A 24,305-nucleotide genomic window follows, 5' to 3' on the forward strand; every position below is an offset into this window, starting at 1 on the left:
TCTTCTGGCTGCTGAAATGGCAACACAATTCCTCTACAGTTTCTAGTGCCAGTCCTCTAGAGCATATCCGGCAACAAGTGAGCTCATATGACTTGAAAATCAGGATGAAATACCTCATCAATTTGAAATCCATTCTTCTGGGGTGCTTGTCTGCATGTAAAAAAATCTCTCAAAACCCCCCCTTTGTTTTTTTAAATCACTGACCTCAGAAAAACCAGTGGATAAATTATATTTTTTCCTATGTCAACTGTTTGTTATCACAGGAAATGTCCTCAGAGTCAGGACTAGCTGTTTTTTGTGTTTTATCTGTGCAGCAAATTCCATTAAGTGAAATATAATGCCAAAGCTCTAAGATCTGCATTCCTGGGTAATGACTGTTTGGGGGGCATTGTCTTTGAATCAGGAGCAAACACAAGCTGATAAAACACTTGTTGGATTATTTAGTCATGCCATCTTTTGCTGGATAGCTAACACACACATACAAATCACTAGAGTAAAAAATATTTCCTAAGTGGAACACTGATGATTCCTGAAAGATAAAGCAATGTTCTCAGGCAAGAAAGCAATCCTACTGGTGATTAAGCTGTTCCTGACATACATAACAGCCTGAACAAGATCTCCTTCTGCCCCCTCAGAGTGAAAAATCTTGTTTGTCCATGGCGGTGTTGTGCAGCAATGCACAAGGGGAAAGAAAACATCACCCTATTACATCTTCCAAAAACGTGACTGTGGCTGATTCTTCATCGCTATGCACCATGTAATTTTGTAGCAACTATTTTGTTTGCTGCTTTGCAAGACACTTCTCCCCATCTGTAGAAAGAGATGACAGAGCAAATTGGGGCAGAACATCTTCTTTCTCTTCTCAGGGACCAAAGGTCTACCATGATTATGAAGCCTGAGAGACTTCTTGTTAGGAAGGCGCTGCACTGCTTGCCTCCCTCAGACACCACATCTTGCTGTACTTCTCAAACTGGAAACTCATCTATGGCACATTATTGACCAGACGTGAAGGGCTTGTCTCTTTCTTCCCACTTCTCCCTTTTGCATCCTGTTATTTTGAGGATACAAGAGAATACACACACTTAAGTGTCAAATCTACTACTAACCTGGTAGAGCAACTCTCAAAAGGCCCTCTTACAGAATTGCTATTTGTAACAGAAATAAAAGCTTTTGTTGTGTTTATCTTAAGGTTGATGAGCTTTTAAAAATCAACATCTTACCTGCTAGGTTGCAAAATATGGCTTGTTCACATGACTTGATTGCCCAAGTAATAAGAACTGTTGGATTTATTCCCATCTAAGTGTTTGGCCACTATTATTTTTTGCTCACAAATGGACACAAGGACCAGAGCTGTCTAATAACTGTAGAAACGCTACAGCAGCACAACTGCCGTGATGATCCCAGGCCTAATGATGTTCAGGTTACGTGACTGATACTTACATGGTCTAGATCCAGTTCTAAGGTCACAAGCAGGCTGTTAAGTTTTGCTAGTGACTAAAGAGTTAACTGAAGCTTACACACAGAGGCAATAGAAAGACTTCTTTTAGATGAGACAATTTTATGCTTCTCAATCCAAGATTAGGCCAGGCTTAGCGTTCTTCACCAGTCTGCCTTACTGAGGTACATGAGGTCACAAAGACAGAAAACTGTCCTACAGTTTCTTTCATAAACAAAGAGTGTTTTCACAGACTATCTTCACTGAGTTGCCAGGCTAAAACTGTTTCATATAAGGAGAGACAGAAAACCATGGATTGCAGCAAAGTTTTAGTCTGTAATATCCATTAATTGGCTACACTTTCCTGAAGGCCCCAATTTTCTCTTAAACAATGGCTCAAGTGCTATCATTTGGCTGAGGACATCTCTGCTCCGGTGGAGTGGCTGAGGGCACTCCACATGGTGAAGTGATTTCTCGGGTCTGCAGAAAGAGCTAAGTAACACACCTCTGACCCTCCTCTGCTTTCAGATCAGATGCAGAGACTTTTCAAAGCGATGAGAAGTCACTTTGAAAGAGACTTTAGCACCAGAAGAAAGAGGACAAGCTGTTAAGCTGTTTAAGCCTGGCACAAACAAGCTGCAGAGGACTAGAGCAGAGCTGGAAAAGGTAACCTCTCTCTGGATCCCCAGCATAAACACTTGTCCAGCTCCTAAACAGAGTACTCCTGTCTTTGCACAAGAGAGCACAGTCCTGTGCTGAGCAGACACAGACACATGGCAGCAATATGGGATGAGGAAGAGAGCAGCTCAGATCCTTGCATTGATGGTTCTATACCAGGTATGAGGCAGCAACTTTGGCCTTCCTTTCTCAAAGTGAAAAATAGCACTTCATGAACTACCTTGCTGATTACTCCAATGCTAGGCTTCTGCAATTTTCCCTGCTGAAGCTGCTGATTGCAGGGTACTGTAAGTGCCTTAGCTCTTTTAAGGTCAAAGGCTTTTGCAGACAGACTTGCTGCAAGTTGAAACTTGCAACTGTGCAGCCTGCCTTCTAATTGCAACTCAGTACTTTTACCCCCAAGGTGCTATCGTGTTTTGCGGATCCTCTGCTGGAGTGTTCTCTTTTGGTTGTTTTGCTGCTGTTCTCATGGTCTTGCAGCCTTGACTCTGTGCTGTGCAGGGCTCCCGCAGAAAGTGACTGCCACAAATGTGAGAGTTCTGCCTGCTTTCCCCATTTTTCCCTGCCTCTGGTTGCTTTGATTTATACTTAGGAGCCTGTTTTATGTAAGCACAAAGATCAACAACCAGGCAGAGTGCAACATTTGCACTTGAGCAAGGGGTGCTTTAGTGTGTGCAGCATCCCTTAAGCAGGGAATACCAGGAGGGAGTCTGTGCAACTAATGAAAAACTCCATTATTGTTGTGGTGAAGTATTACAGGGGATCATCTGCTGCCCTGGAGATAAAAACAGGAAAAGGACACTTGACTCTCCATTGCCTCTCTCCCAGCTGGCTGCCAGAGAGGTTTTTCTTGCTTTTCCTTTCTTTTTGTCTCATTCAAATATTATTCTCCCCCCAGAGTAACATCTGCCATAACAGTTAATGCCTATCAATAGCTACAGACCCTGCTAATGGGGAGTGTGTCTCTGTCTCAACATGCTTTGTGCAGCATGTTCTATGCTGTGTGAATTTCAAAGCCAGGGAAATGCCAGTCCTTGGGTAAGGCCTTATGCAGGAGACCCTGCACTCGTCGTTAAACATGGGCATGAATTCAGTTTCTGCTCTTGGACTCCTCTGAGCTGCCTGCAGAGTAGCAGGTATAGTCTGTGAGACAGTAGGGAATCCCTGAGGGCCCCTGGGGCTCCCACTATGTGAACAGTTGTGCTGGAAACCTCAGTGCCTAATCAGTGAGATTGGCATGCCTGAATGTCCTTAGGAAATTCTATGTGCTGGGCTGAAGGAGTACCAGGCAAGAAGTCTAATGGGTGAAAGCTCTAAGCAGCATTCCCATGCCCATGGTGGAGTGGTAGCTGATGTATGTTCGTACAGTAGATGCAGTAACACAAACCACTTGTAACTGCTTTTTAACCATGGCCCTGTAAACCTGCTAGAAAATCAGCAAGACAAAGATCATTGACTACAAGGGGTCCAAAAACCACTGCTACTGCCTCTGCTTTGTAGAGGCATCGCTTGCTCTCCTGTAAGGACGCTTGTGTTTGGGAATGTGAGCGTCCAGCTGGAAAGAGTGAGAACTGCTGGGCAGCAGCTACTCTGTCTGATTGAATGAATACCACTGTTTTGATGAACTCTGTTCCCACTGTTACTGCGATCATGGTTGTTCACATTTTGTCATAGGCATTTTTCATGGATTAGGCATTTGATTTCCACACTGTCATTAAACCCATGCTCAGGATCCAGAGTGCTCTATCCTTCTGCTGACCTGTTGGCTTGCTGAGCCTACAGGGTTAAGGTGTTAGAAGAGACATGATTTTGGAAAAAATAGGCAGCTTGTTCCACAGTGGGTAGGAACCATCTGAGGCTTCATAAGAGTCAGAAAAACACAGCAAACAGATGATATCAGCTCCAGATAATGAGACAAAAAGGACTCACATCTATAAAGAAATGCTCAGGGCCAGCTTCTGACACCCTGTGAGCCTCCTGACTGCCTTACTTATGCACGTGTGGACTTGGAAAAGATGCTGGCAGTAATTTCATCAGGAGGTACTTCTGCCAGGGTGGAGTTGAGCGATCTGGGCTCAAATGCTCCTAAAGCGCTAATGCTCTGGAAGTGCCGGGAGCCAGCATTGTCTAAAGGATTAGTGCAGTAATTAACAGGCTCTCTAAACACCTCTGAGCTTCCAGAAGTTCGGCTTTAATGACCTCACTCCAGAGGTCGAGGTTTCCTGGCTAGACTACAGCCAGTAGAGGTTATTTGAACTTTATGCAGTTCAGCTAGGTAGTACAATGATTTCAGAAACAGGAGTTTCCCTCACCACAGCATTACAGCACAGGATATGCCTGTATGTTCCAGTGTGTATCTGCACTTTGTTACTGAGGCCAGCCTAGATTTACAAGGATCCAGAAAAGCATCAGGCTAGCTTTGGGAGTTGTTATGCTGGAACTGCCACTGGAACATGAAGATGGACTTCAGGAAGTCTCAGGATTCAATGCAACAATGGAGCTTTTCTTGACTGCACAGATCTCTCCTGTTTCTTCCACACCACACCTCTCCCTGGCATCCTGGCAGGTTTGTGACCATTCTGGGGGCATCTTTTATTCCTCTCCCAGCAAATTGCTTAAGCAGCAGCATGGCACTGAGGCCACCTCATGGTTACCGCTCTGTGACCACAGCCCTCTTTGATCAGGTGGTGGGCGCCAGCTGAAGCATCACCAGGGCATCCTGAAATCCTGAAATTGCCACTGAGCACCCCTTGCCAGCTCCCCAGAGCAGGCAGGGAGTTGTTGCCCTGTGCTCCCCATCTCAGACCCTCTTTGAGCAGACCTCCTCTCAGAAAGGAACCATGTAATCATAGGTCAGACAGTACCAGGTTTTGAGTCTTAAGAGAAGTTGTCCCTGTTTTGACCAGGAGAGACAGCATTGCTAATGCTCCTGGCAGGGCTCAGGGCAGGCCTCTGCTTATTGCCTGAGCAAATTCTCCAGCTGTCCCCAGGAATGGTCACCTTTCCTCTCCAACTCTCTTAAACTCTGATTGGTGGCTCTTTGTCCCAGACTATAATGGCCAGCAGTGGCCTTCTCTGCTTCATTCTCCCTGTCATTTTTCTGTCTCCTTCCCAAACCTCTTGGATTGCAGCAAGAAACAAGCACAATGGAACTTAGAGTTGGGGCAGCAGGCAAAGACCATCTCAGCCTTCTGGCTGTCAATAGAGGGTACACGGGCAGAAGGGCTGTCCTGTGTTCCCATGCTGTCCTGTCCTCTTCCATGTGCTGTATCTGCCTTCTATGCATCCACAAGGCATTGGTGACCAGGAAAAGTGTGACCGGTCTAGGGTTAAAGCAGTCTTTCATTCCTTCTTAACCCAGCTCCCTAGTCTTCTCCTCCCTGCCTTTCCCTCTCTCTTCTCCTCTCCCTAGGCTCATCTCTTTGGGATGCCCTTCCTACATAGCTGTGGGGTGGACTGGAGGAGCCCAGGGGAAGAGGAATGAGGCTGCCAGCTCCTCCAGGTGCTGTCCTTCTGTCAAGCTGTTGGGGTCTGCCAGCAGGACAGCTGGTACCCTCAGCTGTACTGAGCAGCCTGAGATACTTAGCACAGAGTCTGTCATCTTGTGCCTGAGGGTGAATGCAAGAAGAGTGAAGGGGAGGGAATACCTCTCCCCACTGTGCACCTCTTAGAAAGAAAAACAGTTTGTTATTATGCCAGAGCACCAACCGTGTTATTGCTTAATTTGCCTTTCAGGCTTTTTGCAAGGCTTACATCATAGCCTTTCAGTTCAGAGCCATATGTTATCAGCTGCTAAAAGGACTAATCTGAAAAAAATCTGACACCATAACTCTCTGAGCTGCTGAAACAGTTTAAACAGATACACCGTGCTTCTGTTAACACACATAGACATCCATAAAAATCCTAGTCACACAAGCAGATAGATATTTTTTCTGCCCCAAAATCAAAGATTATGCCCAGTTCTGGGACAGATGTCATCCTGAAACAAGGAAATAAATATAGGTTTTTTAAAAAACAGGAATGGACAAAAATTACCTTTGAAAATCTAGGTCAAAATTGACTCCCTTACCTACCTGATCATGTACTCTGTCTGATACTCTGGACTGTAGAAAATGGCCAATATTTGATTCATGCCTTGCATACAAGTGCAAATCCAGCCCTTCAAGGTATTCCCAGATAATCCCAAAGGCTGGGTAAAATTGTCTGGAGTTTGTGGCTCTGTCAGACTCCACTTCTACTGAGTGTGACATCCTGGTGGATGAGATGTCTGCAATTTTGCTGTTTCTTTGCCCTTCTCTTTTGTCATGAGTGCAGTAGAATTTTTGATCTTTATATATTTGGGCTTGTGTCTTCTCTCTGGCCAGCACACTTGCATTTTGACTAGTTTCACTTTCCATCCCAAAGTCTCATTTGGGAGGTGCCACCAAGCTTCTCTGCTTTATTTGTGTTCCAGGCATCAGCTCAGGATATTAGGGTGATTAATCCACAGGATGAGCTTGAATTCAGACCTCTGAGGTGAAAAGGAACCCCTCTGCTGGGATTTCTGCATAAAATATGTCAGCATGGGAGCCAGATGACATAGCATTTTCAGCTATAAACTGGTGGCCCAGTCCTGGAAGGGAAGAGCTGTGTAGCTGGCTATAGATACGCTGCTTTGAATAGACTGGGTCTGTTCAAGGCTGTAAGGGAACATTCCCATCCACTTGAAGTGCCTTATCCTGAAGTCCCTCAGTGAGAGATCAGGAATGGGCAGATGCAAGGCAGCACAGTGCATGCTGGACAAAGCAGATCCATTCCTCCCAGGCACTGGAGAAAGAAACTGTGCATTTGAAGAAGATAACTGAATTCAGTCCCTCCAGAAGGCTCATAGAGGAGATGCCTCGGCCAAAGCTGAGCCGGTGTCCTTGAAACAATTTTTTATTGTCTGCCATTAAACAGCCAGAAAAAGCTGACATGATTAAACAGACTAACATCTACCTTTCCAGTCTCTCTGCCTCCTTTTATTATGTCTTTTCTACGTGAGACTTTGCAGCAAACAGACCTTTGTTTGCTGGCCTCAGCATTAATGGGTTGAGTACTGAATCATTTGCACAATCCGTGTGTGTGCTGTCTGCATTTCTGCAGCCAGGACAGTACCACTTGAGCAATACACCCAAGAAAACATTTAATATAGCTGGTAAATAGGCTAAATTCTGGAGATGTAAAAGATTTCTTTCTAAAGATGCCAATAATATCAAAACAAATCATCTGGCACTGTTCAAAGACTGGATATCCCCCTGCATAAGACAGAATAAATAGGCTACAGGGACTTAGTTGCAACTAAGATGATACCTTGGTTTTCCTTTTCTTTTGTCCATAACTTCTGGAAACCCTTTCCTACAGCATTCATTTAGCCTTCAGCACACTTAATCTGAAATTGACTTTGCCTGCCCTCTCGCAGAGTTTTTAAATGCATGAATAGCACTGGATAGGATAGATCAGCATTGAAGCGAGACCAGCAATCTGATCAGATTTCTGGCTAACTCTTTGTTGCCTACAGCAACACTGTCTACACATCCAGAAAATAACTTTCTAAGGGGCTGCACTTCAATGCACAGTTTAAAAAAATAAAATTAATTAACCTTCTTGACTTTTACCTTGCTTAGGCTATTTCCCACTTCCAGAAGGGTCTTTTATTTCTCTTGCAATTGAATGGAAACCAGAATGTAACTTTGCTCCCTCAACTGAAAAAGAAACCAGACAATACATTTCAGCATGATTAAGGCCTTTATGTTTCTTTTTCTAAGTGCAGTTTCAAGTGAAAAATTCTTAGAATAGCAGATATGTTTTTGAGAGATGTTTTTAATGAAGAAGTTGGAACAGCTAGGGAGCAAGGAACTTTCTGCTTCATTTTGTGCAAATTAAGGTAGGGAAGCAATAGAGTATCAATGGTTTAGAGTAGCCTCCCCCATCACGTGACCTTGCGTGGGTCAAATTGTTGACAGAGATGCAGATTTTAGTAATAATAGCTACAACAACTAGTATCAGATATAAATGCTGCTGGGGTCCTTCTTGTGAGATGGGGTACTGATTCAGAAATTGTGGGGGACAGAGGTTGTTAATGGTGAAAACAACAGGTATGGCCAAGGGGCAAGGCATGCCGCTGAAGAACTGTCTGCCTGGGTCTATCTTCAGCTTTCACAGTGCCTGCCCTTGATTCACCTTTCACAGTGCCTGTCCTTGTGCAGGTGGACCACTCCTTTCCTTGTGGCTATCACAGGAGGACTTCTCTGGCCATATACACCAATTTGTTTTCCATCTATGAATAACTGCAGAGAGATCATGGTCTGTGAGAGCCTAGCTGAGCCTCTGGGCTGGGGCATGGCCCATCCTATAGGCCATGCCACAGAAGTGACAAAGTTGGCAGTGCCAAAGTAAAACCTGATAATTACTGTCTATCCTTGCAAGACAGCCACAGCACATCTCAAAAAACCCAGTTTACCGACTCTCAGGGTCCTATGGGTCAGCAAGAAAAATGTTACCTGGTCTGCTGCTAATCCCTCTGCAGGGACAAAATTGTAGTCCTCCACAGGTGAAAAGCTGCCTAGGTTGGGATTAAGTGTGGCAAAACAGGAACAACACTTTTCTCAGAAGGTGCTTTGGTTGCAGCCACCCTGAAGTGGAGCAGAGGAGTTAAGTTGAGATCTCAGAGAAAAATTAATGGGCAAAAGATCAAAAGGCAAAATTTTGTCCCCATCAGAGTGTAAGGAACAGTTTGTTGTTTTCTAGTGTGCTTTTGTTGTCTGAGGTCACCACTTAGGTGGTGTTTTGGAAGATGAGTGTGTTTCTACTCAGAGGCGGCAAGGATGCAGGAATGCTCTAGTGAGCACCATTCAGATGTGGCACAGGCCTGCTGACTGGCCCAGTGCCTGGGAGTCATTAGTGGACAGCCATATAAACATGCCTCAGTCAATGAGTTAAGTCACACTTTCTCCATTTGTAGAGTAAATGAGGAAAGTTTTCAGTTTCTGGAAGCCTACTGCTATTAATTGCTGAAATCCATTGTCATTTTTTTTTTCTGCTGTGGAGGGTCTCAGTGCCAGGAGGAAAGCAGGCCTCTCCCTGCAGTGTGGCAGACTGCCTTACTGACTGTTTCATTTCACATTTATTTTCCTCCATTTATTTTCCTGCGTGATCCTCCTGACCACACAGGGGTAACTTCTGTCATGCTGTTTCTGGCCACTGTGCATAATTGTTTGCAATGGACAAGAAAACTGCTGCTTCTTCAACAGCAATCTTCTATCTAATGAAGCTGGATATACAATAGTCCCACGTTTTGCTCCTCCTTTTAGTACTAGCCCTTGATGTGCAGTAAATGTGCTCCTGTTAACGTAGGAGACAGAAGAGATGACTGCTTTGCACAGCCTCTCTAGAACTGGCTTTCTATTAAATAATCAAAGCACTTGTCCTGTCCTGGGCCACTGCACTCTGGCTGCTGCATGTAGGTGTTAAGGAAACGAGCTCCATATGTGAGCTCAAAACAGAGCTGCAAGTCCCATCTATTCAGCCCAAAGAACAGTGGTGCTGTCCCTAATAGCTGTGAGGCATCCCTAAGCGTTGGAGCTATGCTGAATTTTTGCTCTCTCTCATCAGCAAGAAATTTATCTCACTCCTATTCAGTTATGCTTTCAGAACTGTTCCTGCCTTTCTTCCCCAAAGGTCCTAAATACTGACTGCTGGTCAGCTTCTTGCCCTACTCTACATGGAGAATTACTCCAAGCAGAATTACTAGGAAGTCAATAGAAAATGAGAGCAGCAGAGAGATGATTGCCTCCCTGTCTTTGAAGTTGGTCATGGCCTCTTTCACATGCACTCTAGAAAGTCATCTTCAGACATCATGGAACATGACCAGATTGTATTACTGAGCACTCCAAGCAGCTTTGTTGTCTTTCACCCACCAGCAGAAATATTTTCCTCTCTCTTTCTAGTAATGGCAATAGGGTCAGATAGATTTATTTTCTGGGGTAATTTCAAGTACTGTGACATTGCATGGGATTGGTATTTCATGCTTCAAACAGGCCATTTGCAGCTGAAACTTCCTGCAGATTAGCTGAGAGAGAACCCAAAAGCATGGTAACAAACTTCAGCTATAACAAGGTTATGTACTACATAGCACTGTGATATTATCACTGTCACTTATTAGTACAATTAGCAATCCTATTTTTAATACCAGGCATTGAATTAGTCACTACTATTAGCAAAACAGTAACTCACAAGCTGCCAGACCTTTGCAGCTTTGTGAATGAAGGCAGGGAATATACACTACCTTTCGAGAAGCTTCAGAGTGCTCATCTGCACAACAAAACTGTGGTGCTGCTGAGGCTGATCAGCGCATGCAAATCAGGACTACAATCCTTGTAGAAAGTTTTCTGCTCCAGGGCAAATTATTACTCTTCAAAGACCAAGAAAAGTAGTGAAGTTTCTCCTGGGGAGGGCAGGGGTGAAGACTCTATGCATTTAACCCAGTTATTTTCATTTCTATGTTAAAAGCGAACAACTTTTTCCTTTTTTTTAGGGATGAACAAAAGCATTAATGGCTCATAGGTAGGATTCTTTTTCCCCAGCTACTTGAGAGATTTTGCACTTTCCCAAGACCCTCCTCCAGAATCTGACTTCAGGCATCTAGCTTGTTTAATGCAATAGTGGAAGTTACAGAGAGGCAGAATTCAGCATATACAATATAGGTAATTTTGTACTTGGACTGAGTAACATATCTTGGTGAGAGAGATGGTGAGATGGCTTTACTAGCCTCAATACAAGACTGAGAGTTAGGACTCCTATGTTTAGCCATAGAGATATTTCAGCAATTCCTAGAAATGCCATCTGTTGAGCACAAGTCTAGCCAAGTAGCCTTGTGGCCAGGGCACGCTTGGCTCTCTGCTGTCGCTGCTATTTTGCTATCAGCAGCAAAGGGGATATCCTCTCCACTTAGAGGGATACCAGCTTGCAAAATCTGGAGGACTCTCACAGAGAGATCAGACCTTTGGAGTTACTAAGGAGTCCTCTGTGAGTCAACAGTTGGACAAGTGCAGTTACGTGCTTTAGGCAAAATAAATACCTTGCATGGGCAGTGGATAATATCCTGCAAGTTCTTGCTACGTAGGTACAATGTTTATCTATAGGTGAATGTGACAGCTGGTTACAAAACTGCAGTCACTGGACACTCATGTCATGCTCAGATGTACAAGGAAGAAGTTCCATGTTGGTAGTAGGTGAGACCACCTGCTGCTGAATGCTTTTTGTGCCCCCAGGCTTTGAAGGATGCTAACCCAGCCTGCAGGCTGCAGGTTTCCATTGCATTTCATCATCTCAGCTCCCACCCACCACCCCTCCAAGAAATCAGGGAAAACATTTGCTCTTTGGTGCAAGAGATTGTTCAGCTTCTAAGTCACTGGATGCCTGTGTTCTGAAGTAATTCTTGCTACCAGAGCTGTCATAGCAGAGTATTGACACAGTGTCTGGTTTCAGGCCAACACACAGAAAGTCAAGCTGTGCATTTGTTTCCTCCCCTGGGCTGGAAGGAGCACTGCTTCTATCCTGAATGTCTCAGCTTGCTTCAGGGTGAAAGCTCTGGCTAGGTGACTTCAAGCCGAGGGTCTTCCTTGCCAGAGTGGGAGGACTTAACACCCCTGAAAGCAAGCTGCAGCCAAGGATGGCTGACCTTTGGGACTTCCACACATGCCAAGGGCTTGGCGCACTTCAACGCACTCAGCTGTCTGTTTAGAGCAATGCTCTGAAATACTTTTGGAACTCCCGGGCATCCAGGTCTCTGGGTGACAGACTGCAAGGGCACTCGAGCTTCTGCTCTGAAATTCAGCATCATCAGTTTCCACAGGCAGTATGGTCCATTTCCCACCACCGCAGTTTGAGATGAAGAGTATCTTGCTCAGTCTATGTGAGGAAGCTAAATATGGACACTTGGGCAAAGCTGTTTGTCTTTTACTTCTGAGACAGAATCTCATAGCATCGGCTTTGTTATTCCCCCCACCCCTCCCCATCTCTTTTAATTTTTTAAAATCTAAACAATGTGGTGTGTACATATGGAAATTAGGTGGGAAACAGACAAAATCACCTCTTTTAGATCCTGAACCAAAAACCTTTTCTAAGAGCAGCCTGGAAGAACGTGCTGACATTGATGATGTGATCCTGGTGAAATAACAAAGAAGCAGTAGAAAGCATGCTGTTCCCCTGAAGCTGAAGGCCTACTGCAATCACCTCGGGACTAAGCTGAGAGCTGCTCTGCTGCTGAGCCAGTACAGCTTTTGTCAGTCAAATGCAGTTGTAAGACAGAAAGTGAAGTTTGCTAAAAATACTATGGTTTCCACCTTAAGCCCTAAAATGGCAATTTTAACAAATTTTGAGAGGCACAGAAATAATTAGATAAGCTCTGTACTGTATTGGACAGCAAAATAAAGAGCTATGTGTGGAATCACTGTGATAATAATCCTCTTACCTGGACTTTGTTATGTGAACTTCCATTCTGTTACCTCAGTAATCAGAGATTGCAAGTTCTATTTGAAGGAAGCTGGGACTTGGAAATGAACCTAATAGGGTTACTACATCAGAGTTCCTTTCTGCTATTCCATTGATATGACCCAGAATGTGTGATTTAGTACCATGACAACTGAGAGGTTGATTATAAAAACAGACACAAGATAGCTGTAGTCTGCCAGTTCTTATTTGGAGTTTTATTACTTTCAGCTTTATTTCATAATCATTAGCCATCAGATAAATACTGCATGTTTTAGGTGTATATGATAAGATGGTGTGTGCAGATAGCTAACTAAGTTGACTGAATTACAGGGCATTTTTAATTATTAAAATGGTTCATGTATCATTAGGATTATTTTGTTTTCTGGAGCATTGATTAGGGGATGATTTTAAAACAGGATGCTGAATTTCAGGTTCCTGGATTTATACTGTGGCATTCATCTAAGTCACCTTTATTTCCTAATTGGCCTTTATTTTTGGATTACTGTTTCACAGCACTAGTAGTTCCCTTTGCTGTTTCTAGGAATGCTGCTCTAGGCACAGGTCTTCTCATATACATTACTGTCCATTTCTGTGGAGGATCTGACTCACTTCACCCTCAGCTTTGGGGCCTTGAGGGGTGAGGAAGGGGAGCACAAAATGGTAACATCCTGAGAACCAGAATATGGGACAATAATTGCTCCTTGGAAATTGTCTCTCTTTGACACATATAGAAGGCCCAAGACACAATATTTGGGAATCTTTAGTGACTCTTTTTTTTTTTTGTTTGGGATTGAATCAATTATACGGTTATTTCAATGAAATGAGAGGCACATGGCCACCCTTTACCCTGGCTGGAGTCCCCTCAATCTTCCACCTCGCCAGTCCCTTCTCAGCTGTGGCCCTGTGAAGCCTCCTCTGCAATCAGTGGCCCAGCCTGTCCAACTGGGGAAGAAAGAGGCATTCCCTTTCTGTATTTTCACAGCTGTGCAGGACAAATACCACCCTCAGTTTTTTCCTCTCTGAGGTGAAAAATTATTTTCTCTTGGATGCAGGCAGTTTTGCAGCTGCTGAATGGCCTTGTTGTGACATTTTTTCCTTTCCTGTCACCGAGCATGCACTGAACATCAGGAAATCATTACAGAAAATTGAGAGACTGTATGTGTGTGTGTACACATAGAGAATGCATAACCCAACTGATGCAGTAGTGCACAGGGTAAGTTAAAATACCTCTCACACAATATCGGGCTTCTGAAGCATGGCTCCAAATTGGCCATTACCAGAGTAATGACTTAATCAGTTGTTAACAATCGCTGTACTCCCTACCAACTGATGTGCATATAATCTTGCAAAGACTCCCTTGACACCTCCTCTGCTGCTGTCATCAAATGAGCTGGCCTTATTTCAGGTGTTTGCTATGCACTGCTGCCAGGGTTCCCTTGTTCCTAAGGCACTACATCCAGTGCAGGGAACTCCTGCTATCCCCAAGGGGGGAAAACCTAAGTGGAAACTTAGCAGCTGCCATTTGCATTAGAAGTCCAGTTTCCAACTGAAGTTGGTGCTTGGCTACTTTCTGGAGTTAAAACTTTAGAGAGTTAAGGTCTAGCTTTCAAGGAAATTATTCCATTCATGTTGAAGGCTTTGTCTCAGGTTTTGACAGTCCCTGCAATGCTTAGAAAGTGCAGCACTCTAAATACCTTCTGGAGCCACCATATTGTGCCCAACCCCCGTGACATGGCAACCTTTCCAGATGTGCATTGGCCTGATCTTGTTCCACCTCTTCCTTGTGGAAGATGTTGAACTGTCCTTTAGTCCTTGTCTTTATATGTGGAAATGGGGACATCAGGAGGATATCAGTGATTTATGATATTTCTCCTGGCAGCTTTGGTCTGGAGACATGCGAAATAATTTTTGCAACCAGTAGAACTTTTCTAATGAGAGCTACTCTGAAATAACTCCAGCAAAAGGTTGTAACATTAGAAATCCCTAAGGCTCCAGTTTTTTGGTTTTTTTTGGAAGGTAGAATGAGATTTAGCCCTGAAAGTGTCATTGTCAAGGATCTGTTGTCAGTAAAGAAGAGTTATCAGGCTCATAACCTAGGCACAGTCCATGTTGCTTTGCTTCTGCTGCACAGGTTAATCATCACTGACTAACTGCAACCTGTCAAGGCATTTGAGATAGTTTTCTTCCCATCAGTTGTAACTGAGACAGAGACAATTAGCTTGGGGAATGCATTCTCCAAATCATGTGCTCATAACTGGGTGGAGTTGGCATGCTAAGAGCATACCCAGCTGTGGGCGGCAGAAATGAGAAGGGTTTGCTTGATTTTCCTGTAGCGCTCCCTGACGCCATCTGCTTCCAGACCTTGTGGGGAAGTGCAGAGGCAGAAGCTTGGCAGAGAAATCCAATAGGATAAAGACAGCATGGACTGACAAACAACTTTTGCAAGGACAGACATTTGGGACACACAAGGATGTGTTCCCTAAAACCCTATAGTGTGTATCAAATGTGTCATGAAGTCCTTGGTCCTGTTGACTCAGAGTGGTTCTTATGGTACTTAATTGCTTCGGAAATCGTCGACCTCCATTTCCATGCATGAAAGGACAGTGGGAATGCCTGAGGACAGGTCTGTCCTCTCAAAGCAGTCCATTTCAACATCCTGCAATGGAAGGACCATCCTTTCCTCCATTGTAGCACTGTGCCAGAATGTGCTAGCTTGGGGCTGACTGTGAGGTGACAAGGCCATATACAGCTAAGACATTCAGGTGAAGCAAATAGCCTAAGCATCCAGCCTTCCAGCCACAGGATCCTTCCACATGAAAAAGAAAGACAGGGAAGCTGTCTGAGGGAAACTGAGATCAGACTGGACCACCAGGTCTTTACTCTCTGTGTTGAGAACCAGGGAAGAGGGAGAGTGACAGAAAACCCTTGCCAGTAATTTCCTCCCTCCGTCCCTCCTTCCCTCCCTCCTTGTCTCAGTCCCTCCCTCCCTCCCTCTCTGTCTCTGTTTCTCCCTCCCTCTGTCCCTCCATCCTCCCATTTCTCCATCCATTCTCAGTTTGGCATCTCATTGTGCACCCACAGGTAGGCCTGGGAGCGCTAGCCCTGGGAACAAATGGATGTGAAACACATCCAAGATGTTTTTACTGCATTCCTCTCTCCTCTGCTCATGCCTAAATTTCCTTCTCGTTTAATGCTCGTTAAGAGCAAATGGCTTTACATACTTATATCACGTAAGCACAGACAGATCGGATATCTGCCCTCCTTCTTTCCAAGTGTGGCAGAGAGTTGGAGAAGGGTAAGAGCAGCACTAGTATACACAGTATTTCCAATTTATACAATCTCCACATGTTTTCAGCTCAGTTATTTCCCGCATCTGATGTGTTTTTTATGGATTTAGTAATCCTCATTGGATTAATGCCTAAGATCTGGCCCCCACCATGAACCCATGGAAACTTTTACAATCCACAATCCCTTGCACCAAGTAATTCTCCAAGTTTCCTACCCCTTACATGAAGAGCTATATCTTTCTGGGAATACGGTACCCAGGAGTTTTGATTGGTAACTCCATTTCTTTTATTGGAAGAGGTATTAAACATCCAGTCCTTTCTTACCTTCTACAAGATAAGTATGTTTCAACAGACCTTTAACATCTTCTCTCTGCGGTCCTTTCTTTCTGAATAATGATATTCAGCCTACCCAGTGCTCCCCAGACCTCATCAGCTCCAGATATTTATTCACCTGGGTTGACCTTCAAATCCTTCCCTGTTATACTATTTCTATCCTGAGACAAGAAGACCAGGACCACTCATTATATTTACAACTGGCACAAATCATGATTTTATACAGTGGCATGGTGGTGCCATTTAAGAGTTCCCAGTATCTGCTTTGCTTTATTGACTGTTGCTGAACAGTGAGGTGACATTTTTGTAGAGCAGCCTCCCACAGTCCCAAGACTGTGTCATTTCCGCCCCCCAACTCCTCCCTCATATCCCATCCATCTTAAGTAGTAATGGTCAGGGTAGAGCTAGTAATTCTAACTTAAGAAACTAAAAATGTTTGTAGGAGCAAAAGTGTCTGCCAGAGACCCCCACAGGGATGAGTCAGAAATCTCAAGGAACAGTGGTCCACAACAATAGAACAAGACCTTTACAACAGTGTTTGGATACAGAAAGATGGTAGCTAGTGACCTGGCACAGTCTGCTGAGCAGCTGGGCCAGGACCACACATAAACAATTTAATCCAGCACCTCTTTTACTGAAAATGAATAACAAAACCTTAATAAATCAACAATTACTTATTGCTGTATTTGGGGTAATAAATTCTTTAGTTTATCAGTAGCTTGTGGCTTCCACAGCATGTTCTTTGAACAGTTTGCCTTTCAGTTACATCCCCTTTCTCTCCTGAACAATAAATTAGCATTCATTTTTTTAAAAGGAAAAGAGGGGAAAAAGAGGATATATTACAATTTTTTCAAAGCAAAAGGAAAAATGCAACATCTTTTTGACATATATCTTAAAATAATATGAGGATAACTTTCTCTGAGTGTTAGATGCCTATGCATAAATAATAAAGGATGTTATGTTATTTACAATGTTACACAATAAACTAAGAGCGTCTCATTTAACACAATATCCATAAAGACAGTAAATAATGAAAACATCCACATATGTACAAGACATATTTACAGTAGAATAGAGAATTACAAATGATGATAATTGGCCATGTTCTTTGTCTGCCCTTCTCTGCAGCATTTCATAGGTGCTTTTGTTTCTTATTAGAAGTAAGACCCAGGTAATGGTAAGTAGCCACACTGCAGGGCCAAGAAGTGCTCAACAGGCTGAGAGGTGTGTCCTTTGAGGAGACACCAGTTTGCTATCCTGGATGCTCAGGAAACTGCTTGCAATGTGTGTGAGAGAAGCAGAGACATGCAGCATTGTTGTTTTGGAGTACTGGAAAGAAGGAGCTTTCCTGTTTCCCTGATAAAGGCAGTGATTGATCTCTTAAACCTGGGTGTGTTGGGGTGGCTCAAGTGAGGAAGGGAATAACTGGGCCAAAAGGAGGGAGTAGGCTTTTCTCTGTTGCATGAGAACCTGTATTGAGCTGTAATGATTTACACCCCTTAAATAGGCAGGCTGTACCAGGTTGTGCACAACATAATCTAGCTATACACTCTTGAAAGAAACCTTTCATGTTGGAACAATTCCTGCATATGAACACATACACAGGAAAAACTTATGGCTCAAACTAAATGACATGGAAATAAACCAGGACAATCTTAACAACTCTGCCACCACTGGAATATTTCCCCCCTCTTCAAAGTATGTTTCTTGCCATAACTTTCAGCCAAAGAACTGGCAAGCATCACACAGTGATGTCTCAAGGGTGTTGGGACTCCCTAGCTCAAAGGTCTGGGAAATGAAGCAAATATCCCCAACAGGGGAGCTGGCCTTTTTCATAGGCACTTGCTGGCTCTGCTCCGTGCTGCTGCAGCCTCCAGCCCCTTGGCCAGCAGGAACTGGCTGCAGCCTGCCAGCAGCATCTGTGGCCAGGTAGACTCACTGACTTCTGGGTGTGGACCTGACTGATATGAAACACCCTCACAGTGTGATAAACACAAGCTGAGAGGTTAGGGTTGGTGTCCTCTTCCCACTTCTGTGTGTGCCAAGCCAGGGCAATTACCGAATTCACTGCTGCATGAATTGTGCTGTAAGGCTGGGTTCTTCACAAAGATCTAAGGGCTTAGGCAGCCATATCCCCAATTGTATTTTCTGTTCTTAGGTCCATGTGAAGTCTCCAGCCTAATTTCATGCTTGCTCTATAACACACTGTTATATATTCCGAGGGGTAGGAATAGCAGGAACTGCACAACAATTTGACTTTGAGGCACTGCAACAGAAGAGGTGTGACATTTTCCTTTAGACCTATACCAAACAAATCTCACATGTACAGCTCCCAAGTATGGAATTGCTCCTTCATTTTATACTGTCCCTCCACAATAACAGTGTTAGCAGTCAAATAATCTACTCAACATCAAGGCATGTTCCCTTTCCATGCTCATTAATCTGTCTGGGCTATTATAGATACTTAAACGAGAGCTGGCCTTGTGGTTGATATGCTGGAGGAGTTTACAAAAGACCTGTCTTATAATCTCTATTCTGCCACGAAGATGGGCGATTTTGGGGCAAATCTCTTGTTTCTCTGCCATCCTTTTTCTGTCTCATCTGTCTTGCAAGGTCTTTGCAGTGTCAGAGGGCTTCCTGAAGGGACAGATATTCAAGTGCCCAAGGAAACTCAACAGTGCAAATCTTTTGGAAACTCGTGGCCTTCATTAGGAAAGCTCACCTGACCCTCTGTACTACTGAGTTGCAGAGTTACTGGAGAGATGGATATTCTGCTGCATGGGATTGCAGATAAACAGGCATGACTAAAGGGATGAAAATGAGAATATGGCTTAGAGAATTTGTAGAGAGCTTTTGTTTCGGTCTGCAAAGGCAAAGTGTGTTCAAGTACATGCCCGCTAAGGAAAAATGGCAAAGGGAACTTAAGTCCAGATAGTATGTATTTGCCATCTTCCACAGACTTCTCAAATAAGCAGTGCCATTTCAGCCACCACATAGCCCAAAGCTGTGCTAATTTCCTAGCCTTTTGGTTCTACCACTGACATTCCAGTGGACAACTTTGTTTCCTATACTAAGGGGTTTTTTTTGTTCTTTTTCTGCTGAATCTGGTGTTCAGGTAGAGTCACCTGTGTTCTTACTAATGTGATATGGTTATTTATACAGCGAGGAACTCACTGATTTTTGTCATCCTGGCAAAGATCTTCTTTTGCTATACTTTGCTTTCAGTCTCAAATCAATAGGACACCTTGTTCAGCAAAACTCTTAGGCACATGCTTAACTTTTTACATGTGCTGGATGTGTCAATCAGAGTCTAGCACATGCTGAAGGTAACTTTTGCTGGGATTAGCATAAGCATATGCTTGAACAATTTACTGAGTTGAGACTTTTGTACCTCAGGTTTGCATCTCACAAATTTTCCTTGATGTATTTCTCTTCATTTAACTAGGACCAGAATGTGGCCCAAAGGATGAGTGTAGTTTGGCTGAAATTATTTTTGTCTTGACAGGGCTCTTATTTAGAGCTCAGTAATACCTGTAAAACACATGTTCTCATTTTCAGAATCCCCAGAGTCTAGGAAAAACATTTGTTTTCCACATCAATCCTGAGTCAATGCTGTGCCAACTGAACACACAACAAAAAATCAAAAGTATAGAAGAGGCAGAGTGACCCTGACTAAACTGATAGGAATTCAGTGCAAAAGAGTCCATTTGCTTCTGTCTGGATGGATGCATCTACTCCAGCACTGACAGCATCCTTGTTCATTACTAGTCAATGACTTCAAGACTGTCACTGGCTATGTAAACACTGATATTAAATAGTCACACATGGGTTACTAGGGCTGTAACTCACATGGTGTGCTTGCCTTCATAAATGGGTTCTGCATCAGCCTTGCCTCTCTTAACACAAGTAATGGAGTCAGTAAAGGTGAGTGGAAATAAACTCCACACATCTGCTTTGTCCCTCCTATGTGCCTATACTTTTTAACCATTCAGCAAATCATGTTCTTCTTCCCTGAAAGGCCTTTCTTTGTCCAAGAGTAAGCCTTACTCCAACAGCAACTCTAACAAGGTATTGCTAGAAGCTTGTCAGGGTTCTTTCTGAGGAAGGAAAAAAGGGGAAGAAAATTGAGTGGAAACAAAAGAATAAGTCATGTATTAGAAATCAACATTAAGAAATAGAGGTGAAAACTGATTGCACTTTTATTAGTGGCATTTGTTTTCCAGCTAGATCTCTTCCTTGCTTGATTACAGATATCTATTATATTTGCCCCATTAACATAAACTAATGTAAATGTTTTCTCTTTTTATTTTTTTTCTTTTTTCTTCTTTTTTTTTCCTTTTTTGTTTGAATAGAGTATTGGGTTCAAAGCCTCAGCTAACTTAAACCCATTTACTAAGGGATAACTAGAACAGTTAATATCTGGAAAATAATGAAATGGCAGCTCCTAGTGTTTACAAGCTGACCTCTGATTAATAATATATTTGGTTTAAAATCACAGTATTACTTTCTTTCTATAAGTAACATTACTTAATGCAGGTTGGCTTTTTTTTGTTTGTATGTTTTTTGTTATCCTGCTGTAATTAATAGTAGCATGCTGTTGGACCTACTATTATCCCAGTGCTCAAAGAAGCAAACCTTTTGGCTGGCAGAGAGCAGACAAAACTCATCTCATATACGGAAAGCAAATAAAAGTTCTCATATAAGAATTTTTTTTTTTTTTTTTTTACTTTTTTATCTTTTTTTTTTAATCTTTTTTTCCTTTCTGACTCTGTGTGTGTGTATACGTGTGTTTTTCTGGTGGAGTAGGGTAAGAGTGCTGTTACAGGGCTTTCTGATTTTGAGACTCTACAGCAAGCGACCAGAGGGACTTCTGCAATTCTTGCAAATCATACATCCAGTCATTATAATGCAGTGCACAAAAAAGCTAGGACAACTGAGGGCTAAAAGGTTTTGCAAAATACTATGGGACAGCCATCATTGTAACTGTACAAAACTTGCTCTCAACTTAACATAACATAAAGGCACCATTGATATCTTTCCCCATTTTTGAAATACTGTAAAAAATTGCTACATATGGCACATAACACATTTGTACATACATATATTTAATTTATAAAAGTTTTCTTCCCCTCCTGTTTTCTATCAGCGGAATTGCTAAAATAAAATAAATTGTTTAATTTAAAGGTGGAATACTTCATTATATAAAATAAAGTTTTACATGTGAATCTATGTGTTTTATGTTTTATACAGCAATAGGGTCTTGGTTAGCTATCACACTGGACAACCTTGCTTGTAACTCTTCTGGTGTGGAGAAGCGATTTGCCGGGTTAGTCCTGGTGTCAGCCAGCCGGAAGGCAGTGGCTGGCTCCAGACCGGCTGTCCCGGGGTTCGGTATGCTCAGGAATGGTGTATCCTCACCTATTCTTTCATCTTCTGTTTCGGTCTCAGAGCTGCTGCTCTCAGAGCTTGTGTCAGAGTCCACTTCCACCCTGCTGGAAATGTGGCCATTGGGCTTTGTTCTTTTGACCCTCCGGCTGTTGGTGAGTTTCTTTGGAGGCTCCTGTGCTGGTTCGTACTCCTGCGTGGTCTCGTACTCCTCATCCTCCACGATCTGCAGAGGACTTGGTGGCAGGCTGCTGCTCTCATGGGTGGCATTGTGGTGAAAGGAGTTGAATTGCTGAAGGTGATGGTCGTACTTCTCATGCAGCTGCAGCGGAGTCACCAGGAGCAGAGGTCGCTCCTCTTCTATGAAGGGACTCACCGCCACAGAAGGGATGGAGACGGTCAGGCTGGAAGCCGGGGGTGACATCGTGGAGGGGTGGGACTTGGGAGAAGTTGGAGTGTGAAAATCAACGGGTGACATGCGAGCTGGTGTGGTCATAGCTGAGACATACCTGAAGAAAAGAGATAGGGACAGGTTGCGAGCACAGGAGCAGTGGTGACCTGTAAAAACAGCAACTCACGTGGACTGGGAGAGAAATGGCAGGAATTCCCTTAAGATCCCCAGCATCCTCACACAGGGCTACTAAGGAACCTTTCCTGTTCCTATTAATCCTATAAACTGCTGAGTTCTGGGACCCTGGGCAAAACCATATGAAAGCAGGAGGAGCACAGTGAAACTCCCAGATCCCAGCCATGGAGATGCTGTAAATTTTTTACCAGAATAACTTTCTGGAATGAATCCAAGAATGGGATTCAGAGACAGACAGGCTGCCAAAAACAAAATGCATTTGCAAGTATTTTCTCAAAAGGAAAACAGCTGCTGCACTTCTGGAAGGAATTGACCAGAATCTGGGGTACATGCAAACAGACAGGAGGAAAGAAAGGAAGGGAACTGAAGGACAGTCCTCTTGGGGCTTCACCCTCTTCTGGCAACCAAACTGTCTCAGGCTAGGAAGGAAAGTAATGTTTGAATAAAATACAGAGCCAGATTCTGCTAATTTTAATCACCAAGGGTAGTGTCATGGTTTGACACTGGCACAATGCCAGTGCCCCATGAAAATATACTTCCCTGGTGTTTGCTGTGAGATGTGACCAGGAAATAAGCAAAGCAGGCCTCTACCTTAGAAAAAAAGTTTATTAACTAAACTACAAAAGGAAAAAAAACCACACACACACACGCACACACACACCTGGAAAATGAAAACTCCACAAAAAGCATTTCCTCCTCCCCCCACCACATTTCCAATACATCTTCCAAATTTCAAGTCTCCACCCATCACCCTGTAAATACTCAATTCCAGTCCATCAAGAGGAGAGTAGTCCTTCTTGGGGCCATGGTGACTTCTTCCTTGCATGCCCAGTGCTCTCACCACTGAACAAGGAACAGAGCTGCTTCAAGGGTTATCCTTTTAAGGGTGCTTTGACCAGTTCCAAAAAAAGCACAGTTTTCTCTCATCTCGGGACCTCTTGTCCCCCCCATACTTGTCTACCCCCTGGGGCCGGGGGTCTCCAAAACTGAACCCTCTCAGTTCTGAGCCATCGCCTCCCCCCTGGATGCAGCCTCTGTGTCGCGAGGAAGCATGGTTCTGTCCATGGCTGTACCAAAAAGAGTCCAGCAACCAGCTACTCCATCATCTCTTTCCGGCCTCTTTACTCTCCCAGCCTCACTCACTGCTCCGACTGTCATTCTCTTGCCCATTTCCTCTTTATCATCCACTCCATCTCCCCTCTGGGAAAGGTCCAAATGCTCTGTGAGGTCTTCATCATCCAGAAAGGGGTTAACAAACTCCTGCACGCGGCCAGGCTCCTTCCCTGCTGCACTCCCCCCTTCCCCCTCCTTCTTCACAGGCCGATATCACTTCAAGGCCACAGGCCCGTACTGGCTTTCTCTCTCTCGTCTTCTGGCTGGGGGGGGGGGGTGCTGCCCAAATCTTCTCGGGGCCTCTCTCCCTCTGTCTCTCCTGGGGGGGGCTGCCCAGTGCCTCCTGGTGCCCCCACCACCCTTCCATCCTGAGGGGTCAGGCCTACCTCTGCCGGGCCGCAGGTTTCCCCTCCCCCGCCCAGCTCGAAGCCGGGCAGGGGAGGCCTTCCCTCTTTGCTGGCCGGAAATCAAAGAGAGAGCTCCCAAGGGAGTGCTCTGCTTCTAACCCCTGTGTTCTCAGAGGCGCATCCACCCTCAGTGGCCAAGCCTGGTGTCAATTTAAAATCTGAACACCTATTGGCCTCTGGCCACTCCATTCCCAGAAAACCTGCTTCCTGTAAACCCACGACAGGTAGTCAGAGAAACACTTGTGCTGCTCCACTCCTGGGTGCTAGCTACCCTGGCTGGTAGATCTGTCTGCAAAGAAGCACAGAGTATCATTTGTCCTCATATGGGAACAAATGCTGAAAGACAGCATTGTCTGGCCTAGTGCCCATGATTTCTCTGCAAAATTTGTCCCTGTTCCTGTGGGAAGGGTAGTGGTCAGAAGTGATTTCTGAAAATGAAGCTCAGGTGCCATTACAGGGTTTGTCCTAAAGAAAAAGAACAAAAAATGTGAAGCTCTCAACTAGTTTTAATCAGTAGACATGCTATGAGGTCATGTGGATTCATGCCAGGTGAGGATCTGCCTAAAACC

General features: G+C 44.0%; 1 protein-coding gene across 6 annotated transcripts in view; it reads right to left on the bottom strand.

Annotated features, from left to right (window-relative positions):
- Positions 1 to 16,900: 16,900 nt before the first annotated feature.
- NRG1 (neuregulin 1) overlaps positions 16,901 to 24,305 on the bottom strand; it is a 291,258-nt gene continuing 283,853 nt past the window's right edge. For all 6 annotated transcript variants that reach the window (XM_030968234.1, XM_030968233.1, XM_030968232.1 and 3 more), the window contains one exon: positions 16,901 to 22,139. In XM_030968234.1, the coding sequence (XP_030824094.1) occupies positions 21,488 to 22,139 (652 nt within the window). In that variant the 3' untranslated portion in view covers positions 16,901 to 21,487. The remainder of the gene's footprint in view (positions 22,140 to 24,305) is intronic.

The sequence above is a fragment of the Camarhynchus parvulus genome, chromosome Z (assembly GCF_901933205.1).
Source record: "Camarhynchus parvulus chromosome Z, STF_HiC, whole genome shotgun sequence".
Classification (NCBI taxonomy): domain Eukaryota; kingdom Metazoa; phylum Chordata; class Aves; order Passeriformes; family Thraupidae; genus Camarhynchus; species Camarhynchus parvulus.